Below are 16,340 nucleotides of genomic sequence, written 5' to 3'. Positions count from 1 at the left end.
AAATGGGAATGTAAAATAAAATTGATCATTTTAAAGAGAAACAAAAGTTATTGACTAACCACAACCTTCTTAGCAATTTAATTTATATAAATTACATGCTGATTTTCATAACCCGGGTCGTTTTTGGTTTCCCGCCGTCGTTCAAATTACCGCGAGTCGTTGTTTGGTATCACATTCCTTATCTTTGGCCATCGGTATTAATTTCTCGTGTAAATATTTTTATTAAGAATTTTTTATTTTTTGTTTCGGAAAGGTAGTGGATCTTTAAGAACTTATTGAGAACTTCATGGCCTATTTACGGAAAAGGTAATTCCTATTTTCCCGTTTACGTGAGATTAACATCTTCCGGGAATAATATCATTAAAGCCATATTCTCTAATCATGATAAACTTTCACGTTTCGTTGCCTGTCTTTGGTTTCTTTTTGTACCAATTATTGAAGAACATCAAATATTATTGATAGATAAGGCAATTTTCCCCAATCGAGGTTAAAAAGCACATTCATGTAATACGCCTTAAGCTGTGACAATCGATAACCATGACTCTCAACAGTTGAGGAATTATAGCACTAGTATAAACACACTCACCGTCACTGATTCCACAAGCAGTCAACTACGGGGACAAACACAGGGCGGTTACCACGCTGAAATATCATCAGTTAATTGTATATTTGGAAACAGAGGCGTTGGACCTGTACGTGTATAATATTGGTTACTTATTCATTAACATCCATTTGTAACACGATAAAATGCTTGATGTTATGAGTGTACGTATACACTATGGAAACATTTCGTCGAATCTGGTGGTCTAGAATTATGATTTAACACGAATTAATGATATTAGTTTCTATCCAGAATATCAATGTATTTACAGAAATGTATGATAGAATGGCATTTAAAACTGCTGGCGATACTGAACTATTGACACTTTACGGGAAAGTGATACGCCATCATTACGGATTGCCACGAGTTCACAAATCCTAAAGAATATTATGACATGTGATTGGAATATACATCAAAAGGTGACAGAGATACTTTTATGGTTCAAACTGACACAATTTTATCTGTAATTGAAATATCCTAATGTCGGAAGTGTTACATGAATTATAATTTATAGTTGTCTTTTCGCCATCATGATATAACTTGTGGCTAAAGGTTTATTTAATTGGTGTTTTGATAACATCCGTTACAATGACGACCGGCACAAGAAACGTATCGTTTGGAATATCAAGTGAAGTGGCGGTGTCGACAGGGTGTTGTGCGGAAATCTGTAAATATAACATCTTATCACTGAAGGGACAGAGATTTCAAATCGTCAAAATCCTGGCCCTGTCATTAGTTCCTATCATTGTGTTAAGTGTCATAACGTCACTACAGGTGGCTGATAACGTCGTAGCTCTATCCCTAAAGGAGAATATCCAAAGAGGAATCAGACTAAGTCTGGAAACAGGGACTATATTACGCTCTACACAGATTGAGAGAGGCATGAGTACGCTATATCTGAGCTCTGATGCCGATAGCCAGGCGTACACAGCACTGTTAGAGAAGCATGCAGAAACAAATAATGCCATCAACAGTTTAAGCGACTGGCCACCATATACGGTGGGAAAACCGCCTTACTTTCGATCTAAATCAAGCTTTTTTGAAAATATTCTAGAATACCGAAACAGGGTTATTTCTAAAAACGTAAGTATTGGTGATGTAATTGAGAAATACACTGGTGACAATGCCGCCATTATATCCTGGGTGGCCGATTTCATCATCCTGTACGCCAGTGGCGATCTGTGGATGAATCTTGTGGCCAACCATGTGCTCCTCTTAGCCAGTGACGAAATAGGACTAGAACGTGCACTTGGAAGCACATTTTTCGCAACAGGTAAGACAAAATTGATAGATATGATTATCACTGGTTGTTAAAACAAAATGAAAAATCATGAAGCATCTTAAACCCCGCAAAAATGCCTTGCTCTCCGACAGCTCCTATACGAACTGTTTTAAGGCTGAATACAACGTACTATTTCCATCTTCAGACTCATAACTAAAGCAATTGCCGAAATGTTTAAGTAAAATGTATTTGATTTTCCCTATTACGTGACACTTAAATGGTTTAAAATCTGCTTTCACAAAATGTGACGAATAATTCCTACTAAAAGAATATATGTTCGCGCTGTACTTATGATATTTATTGAGATATATTACATGTATATATTTTAGCGCATTTTAATTAATGTTGAAAATAACGTAAACTTTAACGTTAACATGCTGGTTTTGCAACCTAACATATAACAATAATCCCCAGTAATGATCGAAAGAAAACCAGATTAATTCGAGCTACCAGAGGTATGCCCTAAGACATATTGTTATAACATGAATCTAATTCATCGTGGTGTAATTCGGAAAGTCCGTGCACGACATTCACATATTTCAAGGTATGGAAAATATGTACCATTATTATAAGTCTGTTTCCTTTTGATCACATTACTAAGCCCACCTTGGTGATTGACGCGCGAGTATGACCTTAAATAATATTGGACCCTGGTGAGAACAAAATGAAAAAAATACATGTCTCTATTTAGATAATATTTGTCACACATAATTCTACGACTATAAAAGGGATACATTATCAAAAAAAGCGATAAAACCATAACTATTTGTTACGCACCTGATCCGAAGGTGTATAATGCATCTATTTCTATGCATGGATAATTAGTTATTTTCAAAAATATAAAAACAAAATATTTTAAAGTTACCATTAATACTACAATCATCGTCACTTTCTAGACAACTGAAAAACATACAAACGTCATCATATCCTTCATGACGTCGATCTAAGTACCGCTCGGTAGTTTGGCTAACTACACTACGCAGCTGTTTGTTAATTACAGATTAACACATTTTTTTATATTGTACCTGAATCTTAGGCCATTGATGTAGATACTTAATATTTGTTCCGGAAACGTTGTCGGCCGTTGAATTTTGAATATCTTATAAAAACTGTTAAAGTACTGCAAAAAATTGTGACGCTTTTACTTCGTACCCTAAAATGACAGATATCAACTATTGTATTTATCATATCTATGCTATGTCTATGCAAGCTTCTCTTGAATTTTGAAAATTCAGGTTGAAATAATTAAGTTAATTGATTTTCTTCCATTACGTAAAAAGACAAACCCAGATTATGTGGCCTTTTTAGTTGATGGTCAATAAAAGACATAAATGTATATTCACTTATTTTAATCAAATTAATATGTATGGTATGTCAATCTTGTTCATGAAAATATAGCAGTGTATAGTTAAGATTATTTACTAATTAGATTTTCAGAGTGACATATAAAGTTTTATGGTGGAAAAGATATGGGGTATTTTTCACCCAATATTGACCAATCAGAGGACAGCATTTACAGCAAAAATATCACCTAGACGGAAATACCATTTTGTTTTTGTTTATTTAAACATAAAAGCTGTTCGGCTAGGTAATAAAAACTTCTTATCTTAAAGATGAATTCAATTATAATTATTCATTACTTGATTTTCGTTCTCAAGCATGTTTGATTTCTTTGTATTTGTGTGGACTATGTAGGTTGTTAAATATAAATGGTCAATCATCAAGTAGTTATTTATGTTTTATTCCATCTTTTTAAAAACAAAATAATTTATCAATATTAATTACTTATACTGCAAGTTTCATTACAGTATCAACGCAAATCTCAAAACAATCTATTAATGATTAATTCTCTTTTGAAGGAGGTTTTTCCACCACCCAATTAGCAACATACGTTGAGAAGAAGGTTACAGCAGAACGGTATTTGGTGCTCAGCAAAAGTTATTCCGCCGAAGTCCGACATCTGTCCGATTTATATTTGACAAACACAGAACTGACGAGGACGCTGGGTGACATGCGTAGTAAGATCATTCAGAACCAAAGTGTGAACTCGTCAACTTACTCGTCCATTCAATGGTTCGATAACATGACGTTATACATCGATATTATCAAACAAATCAAAGACGATTTGGCGGAGGTAAGCATTAAGATCAATTATAACTATTTAGTAATATTTTATATTAATATTACAAATATACAAAACTGTTGGATTTTTATAGTCTCACTGAAGCATGCCACAGAAGACGACAAACAACCACATCCCATCCGGTCACATTGTACTGAACAAGTCGTCCCACTCCCTTACTGCTGAGCACTAAGAGGAGCAGAAACACTACCATTTTATAGGCTATAGTGTGTCTCGGCCAGGGAACAGAACTCATATTCTATCACACGGGCAAGTGCTCAACCAAAGGCCAAAATTAAGGTGGTGTCTAGGGAGACGTTAGGAAGAAGAAAGTCAGTAAGGAAGAAGGGAAAGCATAAAATCCTAAATATAGTTGCCTTTTACGATCATTACAATAGGGGCAACAGGTATAATTCTAACGCCCTACTTGCCGAGTCATTGTTTTTAGCAATGTAGCCAATTGGTTTTAGTTAAAGTGATATGCGCAATAACTGAGGAAAACTTTTGGCATGGTGTTCTCTTCAGTAATTTTATTTAAACGATACGATTCATAGGGAAACTTTGTATAATTAAAGGTTACACAATGAGTGGTTGTTGAATATTGAATTTATTCCACACGAGTGAGTTATGTTTTAAAATTTACAAAAGACACTTGCTAATTCAATATTCAACAACCACGAGTAGTGTGACCTTTATTTATACAATGTATAGCAATCTTTAGCGAGTGTCTTTTGTAACTTTAAAAAAATAACTTACACGAGTGTAGAATTAATTCAATATTCAACCACCACGAGTTGTGTGACCTGTTCCTACCTCAATCATATTCGTTTTAGCCGATAGAAATACGACGGATATACGGTAACATGTATTTACCGAAATATACAAATAATGTGTAGTAATGTTTTTTATCAACAACAATAAAATAACTAGTATTTAAAAGTCATCGTTTGATAAGGAATCTATCGATATCAATTTCTTCTAATTTGGAACATCTTTAGGGTTAAATAATACACATAACGTTTTATTGAGGTCAAATCTTCATACTTGGTTCCAGAAAATAAAACACTATGTCGGACTACATGTGTACATGTAAAAGCCTTCGCACAACACAGCATCGTCAATTACTCGCCAGATATTCATCAAGCTATAATACCTTCAAGATCAAGTTCGTTTCATACACGTTAAATCTACGAAACTCATCAGTAAAATTCTTGTCCGTCAAGATGTATTATTAGTACTAAAGTTCAATATTTAACATGTATGAAAACGTCACGTATTTTGACACAACGACTACGACGCATACGCTTTCCAACAGCAGTTTTGGACGTCAAGCGGCGATCACAACATAGAATGACGTCATTTGATTAGTAATGACGTTGATAATGATGACATGACACTGAGAAATAAGTAGTTCGGTCAAATGTAACCGTGTCAGCCAATCAGAATGCGTACAGACTTTATACCACGTGTGGTATAAACAAATTGTTAATCAACAGCTGCAGTGTTTATTCAATGTCCCAAGAGTTTAATAATACCGCCCATTGTGGTAGAATGCTTTATCAACATCACGTCATTATGAAAATGACGGCATATCTTTTTTAATTGAAATTATTATCGTGTTTCATCAGTTGGCTTACTGAAAATGGCGTTTTTTGTGGAGTTGTGTTTTGTAAAATTTAAATTGATATTATACATTCCTATCGCTCCTCTCAGTCTTTTAGAAAAAACAAATTTCTATATGCATAGAATGCCAAACTACACATTTTGTATGTTAACAAATATCCAGACACGATAAACTCGGTATAATTTCGTAAAACATCAAGTCAATAAAAGAAAATAGCAAGTTCTGGTTTGAATTACTTTTAATTCAGTATGTCAGCTAATTAATCTGACAAAATCTAGCTATAACGTGCTTTAGTGCCGCGAACCGTTAATAGGTAGGTGAGCTAATTAACAGGTTACATCACAAACAAAATAACCTATTTCTACTGACCTGGAAAGATTAAGCAAACCACACATAAAACTACACGTAATTAGCAATCCTTTCGTAACAGATATCGATTTGTATCATGTTGTCGCTTTGCGTTCAAAACCAACAAAAACAGCTGATAGATGCGATGTAAAAGCTCGTGATATCCTTATATGCAGAGGTTTTTTTTTATATAAATTTTTAAATATGAATTCTACAAACGTTAAACCGAACTAAAAAAGTAGAATTGTTAATATTGTGTCTAGATATATCTTTTTGATGTTCTAGGCTGTAATGATTACCTCTCTTGTGAAATGTAAAACAGTTGTATTATCTACTCTCGGTACACAGATAATACTTATAACGTCTTCTTTATCATTGACATTCTTTTCCATTATCCAGCAATGTACCAATTCATACCCTCTACCAAGAGAAATCATCTCTGTAGATAATTTGAAAATAAAAAAGGCTGACATTGCGTTATTTCTTAAAGAAGTATGAATGCCACTAATTGAGAGAGATACATTGACAGCTCAACAAATAGTCCGGAAAAACGTATGCTGACGGCGTTAATTTCAGAATGTGTTAGGTTAATTGTTAATATCTTTTGTGTATCTTGTTTAAACATAACATTTTTTTAATTAAATTGTGGGAGCATATTGGATTGTTTTTCGAAAATTTACATCGTTTCATTGCGTATTCTATGTTGACATTGAAGATTCGTTTCGCTGTTTTGGCGTCTAGCGCAGTGATAGTCAACCAGTGATAGTCGGACGCGGGACACATTAAAAGACCGGTGCTATGAAAATCAATATTAGATTTAAATTGATTAAACAGTTCAGAAGGTAATGGTAGGTTTAGCTAATAAATTTTTTTTGCGGCTCCGCAAAATTATCAATTTCGTTTTTCATTCCTATTTTAAAAATCAAAAAAAAAAGAAGAAAAAAAAATGTATTTGTATTTTGTATTATATTTGTATGTTTTAAAAAGTATTATTTGTAAACAATCCTACTAAAAAGACTCCGAAATGATACGTCATCAACACCACGCCGCTACAATTTGTAGTAGTGTTGACGACTTGTCGTCGGCTTCAAAATTGTTATTAGCACCGTATATTTATGAGGCCACACTATGGTGAAGTTGTGTTTTCTCTTTTTACCCCATTTATTTTTATCACAATATGCATTTTTTATGAAAAACTTTTTACTCTTTACATTTCTCTAAACGTGTTTTTCATTTGAAGGTATTTTTGACACAGAGTTTTTTTAAGATTCTGCCACAAGTCGAATCACCATACTTATAATAATCAAAGTATATTTACTTAATATAATCGAAGTATATCAATGTATGTTATTGCTTCATCTAATGGTAATACAAAGGGAACGTAAATAATAATGATAATGGATCTGTTTTGCCTCTATTACATATTCAATGAAGATATAGGCGAATGGCCATACATATTCAACTTAAAATCTAGTTTCCTGAGATGCTGCTCTTCCTATTATTTACTGGCTCTAATGAGTTAATGCATTCCCTAATCCTACCTGAAAATAAGCCAAATTGTTATTAATTTTCATCTGACCTTTCTCCGATCTGAACTCACCTTGAAACGCTAACAAATACATGACTACGTGACAATATGCGCGTTAATGTATCAGCTCCTTTTATGACAAAGCACCAACCAGAGATCTGTTCAAAGGTCCATTCATATTCTGATCACTTTTATCAGAAACAAAGACAACTAATTTACTAATCAATAAACACTTCCAATTAATTCCAACATGAACTTCAGATACACACATGACAAGAATTGTATTTGGAGATGAACGAAACATAAAAAAACCTAATCAATCATCCCTTATTACTTAAGTGATGAAGTTATATTAAGCATTTGCTGTAATGAAAACCATCTCCAGAGTAAACTATTAACTAAAAAGAGAAAGACACAGTTGGCCGTACAGTCGAACGATCCATGCGTTTTGTATAACTTGAATGTCATTGTTGTAGGTCTGCCTTATGATATGTAGTACGTGATCGCCCTTTGCTATCTCCTTGATCAGTTCTAATCTCTTGTAATCATTTACATTTCTGTAACGATATCCAACTGTTAGTCCTGTAGTGCCGATTGTGACAGGTTTTCATTTAATACAGACAAAACATGAGAGCTAGTTTGGAATTAGATAACTGTCAGTGGTTGCCATTTTCAAGAAGAAAAGAAGATTTTTCTATCGATTTTTCCTTCAAAAGTAAGCATACAATAACCAAGAATTTTGACAGGCTTACAAATTCAGATAAAGCAAATTGTGTAGGAGAAAATTTTTTTTACATACATTTTGAAGTATATGCAAAGTCTGCCCTTGAAAGCACAAAATATGGCTGACATCTGTATGCTTGTATCTTGTTATTTTGTCTCGTTATTTTGATTTAGAAGTTTGATCACGGATTGTTATCATTATCCTTAAAACCTCATACGTCTCTATAAACGTTGTCAAATATATATGTGATAAATACTCACTTCATTCACTCACATCACAATTCATTATGAAAAACAAAAGTTAGTGCATGATTATAGTATTATTTCTAAAGCATTGTTATTACTTTCAGAACATTGTGAACAGACTTCAAGCTGAATTGGATGATCTCGGTTTGAGTTACAGATGGAGTGTTGGACTTCTAATAACAACGATAGTTCTGTATCCAACAGTTTTATTTGTGGTGTTCAAACTAACAAAACAAATACAATTAGTAGCGCTATCATTCCAAGACAAAGCTGCTTCTTTATCCAAGGAAAGGAAGCGCAGCGAACACCTGTTGTGTCAGCTACTTCCGGTGTCGGTTGCTAAGAAGATGATGAGGAATGAGAAGGTTGAGCCGAGACTGTATAGCTCCGCCACTGTGTGTTTTTCAGATATTGTGGGATTCACGACCATATGTTCCGGATGTACGCCGTTCCAAGTTGTTGACCTGTTGAATCTGCTATACAACACGTTTGACTCGAGATTAGTGAAATACGACGTTTACAAGGTCGAAACTATAGGTATGTTTTATATCATCACGTAATTAAATACATTTAGGTTTAATTATATTAATCGTTTTATACAAAAGTGTTGAAAAAACAGCATAAATAAATCTTGCATTTTTTTTGCCTTTTCCGTATTTTCTGTGTGCTTGGTGTCTTCGGTGGCATGCTTCAGTGATATAACACTATAACAAGGACAAGAGTTCCACTATGCAAGATGACACGAATATACCGCATTTTCCCAAAACGTATAAAAAATGTACCCGCACTTCATACACTCAACACATCGCATGCATGGGTGGCCGTCCTTACATGACCCTGGCTGTTAATCGGACTTTAATTAATCAAACAAACAAACAAAGTTGTTTTTTATACATTTATTTTCAAACATTTGAATTATTAAAATCAAAGCAGAATCTACCATTTGAAAGATGTTATTGTTAAAATATATGATTAAAACTAAAATGAAAATGACTTACTCAGCATTTTTTTCTTTTGTTATACATGCTTTCGTGTGTTTGACATTAAAGAAATAAAGAAATTCCTTATAATATGGAACTTATAAGCAGCAAAGTAAAAGGATATAGATATGTAAATAGGGGTGTTGAGTTATTTTTCTTGAAAAATTTGTTCCATATTTTCAAGTTTTATTTCGTCTTCCATAGCCATATATAAGTTTTCGTTTTTAACCTGACATTTTTGCAGGTGATGCATATATGGTTGTATCGGGAGTCCCTGAGACAAACGGAGAACGCCATGTCAGTGAAATATCATTTTTGGCATTAGACCTACTGGAAGCTACTAGCAAAATAGACGTGAAAAATGTGACAGACCAAGACACCATTCTTAGAATACGAATCGGCTTGAATACAGGTAACCCGCAGTGTGTCAATGGTATCTGTTTATGTAATGGGGATTACCGTTCGAACGCTGAATACAATAGATTTACTAACTTTAAGAAAAAATAACACATTATTTATTCCCCAGACATGTCTATATAAGTTGAAGTCTGCCAAGGTTGGGACTTTGGGTCAGCCTTCAAATGTCCCCTGACAAGAGGGCTCTCACACGTCACACATATTTTTCATCACAATCTAAACATCCTTTAGCTTAAATTTACTCCATTTGTTTCATTCTATTCTTCCTTTCTAACTACTATCAGACCTCAAATATGTATACTTATGAAATCTACACATTTATTCATTCATTCATTCATATTTTTTCTGAATTTGATTAACGTTATATACAATGTAAGCCTTTCATTAATCGAAATGAATTTATATTGTAGATCAGAGTAAGAGGGATCCTTCCATGTGAGCAATAGAGCGTTTACACCCTCCTCTCCCACACTCAAATATAATATCAATGCTATGAAAAGGGGCGAACTTAATAATGTGTAGAGTTAATACGAATAACTTTACAATATTGTGAAATTCAAAAACTTATGTGAAGAAATTGCTCAAATGCTTCCCATCTGTTTTTGAAAAGTTGTAAAGATTTGTTTTCCCCATTTTTTTCTATTCATATATGTGGCAAAAAATCAAACATGCTCCAAAATTTTGAATGGAATATTTCATTCAACAATAGAATATATGCTGTTTCTGCGATATTAGAAAAAAAATAGATTTTAAAATTTTCCAAAATTTTGATTTCCCAGAATGATATCTTGATCGTTAAAATTATAGTATGGCTGTGTGTTGTGTTCGTTGTACCTGGCAATAAACTGTTCAAATAATCTTTGCACATAATAACATTGAAAAAATGCCTTAAAGTTTCTGGTTCCCTGTTACAAATTCCGTGAAGTAAAGAAAGGTGCATTGTGTCAAAACACTTAATATTATAAAATTAACATGCTATATGGAACTTCAATGCAGTGAGTTATCACCACCAAAAACAACATTTACATTCAACATGAATCTGTTTTTTTTTTTGGTTTTTTTTTTCAATTTCAAAACAGACCAACATTTATTGATTTGAATATGTTTTGTTGTGTTATTTTATATATACCGTTATTGGTCACAAAAGGCTCGTGGCAGCATCAAATTATTGAACTCGTTTGATAAATTTCATATCACATAATCACTCATGTAATATGATCTATACATTTATCCTATTACCAGAATATCACCGACATAAAAGCCAAACGATTCATAAAACTTATGGGGATCATATATATACTTTACATGATTATAAATATCTATAAGTGGTATAACACAAGTAGACGAAGGGAATCTGATCAAGTCGTTATCTGCACCTGATGATATTTCTACCTGACATGTATATCATTTCACCTGCCAACTGTCATTTTCATTAAACATTACCTGTGCACCGCGGTATTCAATGTTATAATGCGAGTCCTGATTAGTGATCAACAAAAACATCTTTATCACATATTAATGTTTGTCATTGTCAGTCATCTGATGTGGTACATTGTATATATTACCATTGCGTAATAGGCCGTTGGAATGCTGCTAGTAAAATGTTGCAAAAGTGTACAAATATCCTGCCTTATTCATATTTAAAACTGTATGACTATCCTGAGTATGTATAAATATCGTGAATATTGTGAAATCCGATGTTTATATTGGAATGTAGAAAAATCGGCCATGATGTTAGCTGCAATATTGTAGATCAAAAGACTTTTAGACAGAAAATGTTGTCGTCTTTAGAGCTACAATTGATGCCTATTACTGCTAATGGAGCAAAGTAATGATCATGTAAACCATTATTTAAACGTTTGCATGCATTTTATCGTACTTGTTTTATATAGCTTACCTACTAGGCCATGAAAATGAACCATAAAAAAATTTCAAATTCTCAGCGAGACATCTTTTTACACATATACACACATGAAGGCGTTTCTGAAGAGAATTTATACAGCAAGTCTACAATTTACGAATTTGACGTTTTGTGAGCGGTATGGTAGATATTAAGAATGGTACTTATGTTTGTTTTCGACAAAAAATAATATATAAATGCTTGTATACGCACAAAATAATTGGAAACCTACAAAAAGTATAGAAAATTGTGCCCGAGTGATTTTCGGAGGCACTGCTCCACTAGGACACATAGGGACCAATTCGTACCCGGCCGAAAGGTATAGTAGGCCGGGTACGTATATTCGTTCTAAAACTGAAGTATGCTCCCTCGATGATTTCTCTCATCAAGGTTTTGATTCGATAAAGTGATCTGATTGTATCTCCCTTGATGGCTTTTGTCTATTAAAATGTCTATTGATATTATATATGTCTTTTTGTGATCGCATTATTAAAATGACTTTTTTGTTACATAATGTATATTGATGTATAGATTTTGTTACCATGTCGTTGTTTATAACTTTTGATACTACTTCTATTCCAACGACATTTGTTATTTGTATATGGATGTATTGTTTTGGTGTTTCAGGTCCGGTAGTGTCCGGTGTTGTAGGTAAAAAGATGCCCCGATACTGCCTGTTTGGGGACACTGTTAATGTGGCGTCGCGTATGGAATCCACCGGAAAACGTACGTATCATAACCAATATCATATGTCTGTACTATAGATTCACTTTGGTCATTACAGTTTTTTCATATCGTTGTTCATAATGCATCAAAGCTGCTTAGTAGAGTTATCCATATTTCTTTTCTTTCTAAAAACAAATAATCGTGATTTCAACAAGGCGACATGATTATTTATTAGTATCTTTCTAAAGTCTGCCTCCTTACATAAAGATAAATTGATGATTATAAATATATCTTAGCACACGTAGGCCAGGTAACCAGATGCCACGTTACTAGGAAATTACTAAATATAGTCAATTATTTCTTACTGACTGACTTTATGTTACTAAACTACGGGATTACTCAAACATTACTGCTAAAACAAAGCGGTCATTTAGCGGTCTATTATCTGACATCATTATAAAATACTATCATAAACACACTCCATATAGAGCCTTGTTGTAACGTCAGTAATGTCATTGATACCGACAATGGTGTTATATATAATTATATAATTACTTAGCATTGGTTCATTTAGGAAGATCAATTTAACAAGCCAACCTTACCATGGCATTACCTTACGTAAATGATCAAAGACGTTTAGAGATAATTGAATCGATGATATTAACACAATCATTCCCAGCGTACGATAGTACTAAATTATATACACACACCATATAGAAGTAATTGAAGAGTTGCTTTGCTTTGATGCTTGGTTCAACATCCCTTTAATAGTCGCGTTATATGAGGACATTTTGCTAGAGATAATGCCAGGACAAAATCAGATTAACAAGAGAGGTAAACGTAGTGGATATTTTGAAAAGAAACCATAGTTACAAGTCATAATAATATGATGTTAGTGAATAAAGTTGCAGTTTGTGTATATGCGGAATGCCCGCTTTCATGGATATTTTGAAAAGAACTTATGATTATTTGATGTAAGTGAATAAATCCACAAATAGTGTAGTTTCAGTTTGTGTATATGCAAAATGCCGCTTTCCGATTGGTTCACTTACTGTCACTACTGGACCATTAAAAAAGAGCGCAATACCCAGCTAGTGAACAAAATGCATATAAAAATATAATTTGATAGCTCGATCTTAAGCATGTGAATGCCGTCTTTTCATTGGTTGGCTGATAAATTAAGTGACCAATTACCAATGGCTCAAATGTCTAGATGATCAAACATCATGGTGGGGAGTGTTTAGATATTGTATTGAGGATGTGGGATAGGAGGGGGGAATATAACCGAATCATAGATAGTAGTCTCTGAAACATAATCACCCACGTATGATTATTGTCGGGATAATTTGGAGACAGTGTATATTAAAATTTTCTTCAACGTCCTATTTCATTATTTGTTGTAGCTCAGAAAATACAAATAAGTGAAACCACCGTTAAAGCATTGGAACATTTCCCATGCTTCCAAACACAAGACAGGGGATTTGTTCAAATAAAGGTAATGCCTTCAAACGTTTTCGAGTTTTTGTTTGTTTCTGTTTTTTTTGTTTTCGTTAATTAGTTACTTAATGTATGCATGAACTTATATGAAAATGATCTCTTATCGTGCGGAGTTTTTTTGTGATAGTAATAACTGACCTAAACTCTTATACACTGTACAGGTAATTAAAATGGAAACATTACGTAATTCTAGTGTAGGTGCTAGTGTAACCATACATCATTAACATTCATTGATAAAGATGTCTAAGGAAAATATGCCAGTTAAGTTCCATCGAGAAGTGAAAAGTTTTGTAAACAAATATATTTATGCCTCACAGGGAAAAGGTGAAATGAAAACGTCCTGGTTATTACGGTCTACGGTGCCTGCACAGTCGGTTCTTCAGCTACAGCGAGCGAATCATTGTACAACTCCGGACATTTTCCAGGCCACGCCATCTCCTCGGTCAACTCCCGTCGTTCCTCTAATCTCGAACATATAAGGAGACACTGACAACGTGTTAAGTTTGTGTAGAGGAAGTGACAGTCTTTACGGATGTGATATAGATAAAGACTAGTAAATAACTGTTGGTTACAACAGATTACATTCCATGGAAATGCACTTTGTCATCACTCTCACCAACAATCATGTAATATAGAGATTGGCCAGGTCTTGTGTGGTACAGAATATTTGGTCGTTCATATTCTTGACTATAACATGAGTTTAACAATGATATAAGTTCTAGTGAAATTTCAAGATACCAATACGGGTACAGGTCCCTTTGGCATATCTATATCTTGGTCATATCCTCTTTGCCCGACTATAGGATGAAAGAAATAGTTCATAAACAAATTATCCAAAACCATAGTATAATACCATATTATTATATAGTACTTTGAAATGTGTTGTGTTCTGTATTCAATAAACTGTATGTGAAGATAAAAATAACAAACAGAAAAGTGATAAAAAGGACAATACAAGGCAAAAAGAAGAAAGATAAAAACAAAAAAGGTAATCAAATTTAAAAGTAAGAAAATTAAGAATGCAAAAATTGATATGATAATGATGTTTCTTTTCATTGCAATTTGTGTTTTAACGTCCCAGTTGACATATGTAGCCTGTTATCATGAACTCCGATAGTCTTTCCTTCATTCAGGGTATGGATATTGTAAATGTTATTTCATTGCGTAATAGGTTAAAGCATCTAAAATATATTTGAAACATATAATCTAAAACTCATTTATCTAATTCATTGATATACATGTATAGATTTGGTTAGACCGATTAGATGTTAAATAATATAACGTAACATGTAAGTTATATGATGGCAAACATAACGACACATATCTACATGGACACTTTTGATATTTGATATCCGACTCATCGAAATGTTCACATATATATAATTTTATTAATCCTAAATGTTTTTATTGTGTCGCACGAAGGGTTTAAGGCCATTCCAGAAAACTGCACAATTTGAATAAGGGGGTACGTTGTATCATGTTGAATACTGACAATTTGAATTTTATGGTGTCTGATAGATTAAGATTGTTGTTTACTCAATAAAAAGGTGGAAATGTCACATTTAATACATGTGTATCTTTGTTGCACACTAAATATGTTGAGAATAAAACAGTTGTTTAGATAGATATTTTAAATTTATTTTTTCCACTTCAAGATGTTTCATCGCCGACAGAGCAAAACCTCCCCTACGAAATGGTATTCATGACATCTTGAATATTCATGAATGACTCATGAACTTTCAAGAATATTAGCAGATTGTGGTTCATGAAAAAAAGTATTCATCAAATGAAGTTTTATGAATCCATGAAACATTCATGATTGTTCATGATCAATGTGTCAAGAATTATCCATGAACTTTTATTCATGACTGATATTCATTAAATTTTTTCAAAATGCATGAAAATGTTTCATTCATTTTTAAGAATTTTAATGAATATCAGTTATGCATAAAACTTCATGAATGATTCTTGACATGCTTCTTCATTTATTTTGATGAATTTTAATGAATATCCACTGAAGTCACATGACTTGTCACATGACCACATGAGTCACATGACTTCTATATACATTTCCCGCCAAAACAGTCACAATCCAAAATGGCTGCTGAATCTGCTGGCGTGGGGAAGGGGAAACATTATTCATCTTAACATGGAAGTTTTGGCACATTAATTAACAGATTATTCCATTCTTGGATTTCTTTAAGCACAGATGAACACTTTTCAGTAAGTTTTGATTTATCTGCAGTTCTTTTTTAACATGAAATTGTTGCATACTGATATTGCTAAAGTAATTATGCATAGATATTGGTTTGTGAAATTTCGTCAAATGTTATTGAATTAAATTGCCCATATAAACTATAATGCTTAACAACTATAAACCTATTTATGATAGATACTAATTTGCTT

General features: G+C 33.2%; 1 protein-coding gene across 1 annotated transcript; it reads left to right on the top strand.

Annotated features, from left to right (window-relative positions):
• Positions 1 to 559: 559 nt before the first annotated feature.
• Positions 560 to 15,558, top strand: LOC138315686 (uncharacterized). The gene is made up of 7 exons (XM_069256901.1): positions 560 to 1,874; positions 3,743 to 4,017; positions 8,579 to 9,011; positions 9,699 to 9,866; positions 12,399 to 12,497; positions 13,841 to 13,932; positions 14,252 to 15,558. The coding sequence occupies exons 1-7, from the start codon at positions 1,190 to 1,192 to the stop codon at positions 14,411 to 14,413; spliced, it is 1,914 nt and encodes a 637-aa protein (XP_069113002.1). The 5' UTR covers positions 560 to 1,189; the 3' UTR covers positions 14,414 to 15,558.
• Positions 15,559 to 16,340: the final 782 nt, after the last annotated feature.

The sequence above is a fragment of the Argopecten irradians genome, chromosome 1 (genome assembly GCF_041381155.1).
Source record: "Argopecten irradians isolate NY chromosome 1, Ai_NY, whole genome shotgun sequence".
In the NCBI taxonomy this organism is placed as follows: domain Eukaryota; kingdom Metazoa; phylum Mollusca; class Bivalvia; order Pectinida; family Pectinidae; genus Argopecten; species Argopecten irradians.
Note: the sequence above shows the minus strand (reverse complement) of the source record. Positions and strands in the feature narration are given on the sequence as shown.

Excerpts from the sequence above, each read along its gene's own strand:
- LOC138315686 (XM_069256901.1), top strand. The coding sequence starts at position 1,190 with ATGACGACCGGCACAAGAAACGTATCGTTTGGAATATCAAGTGAAGTG. Across the intron at positions 1,875-3,742 it reads AAGCACATTTTTCGCAACAG|GAGGTTTTTCCACCACCCAA; the intron begins GTAAGACAAAAT and ends TCTCTTTTGAAG. Across the intron at positions 9,867-12,398 it reads ACGAATCGGCTTGAATACAG|GTCCGGTAGTGTCCGGTGTT; the intron begins GTAACCCGCAGT and ends TTGGTGTTTCAG.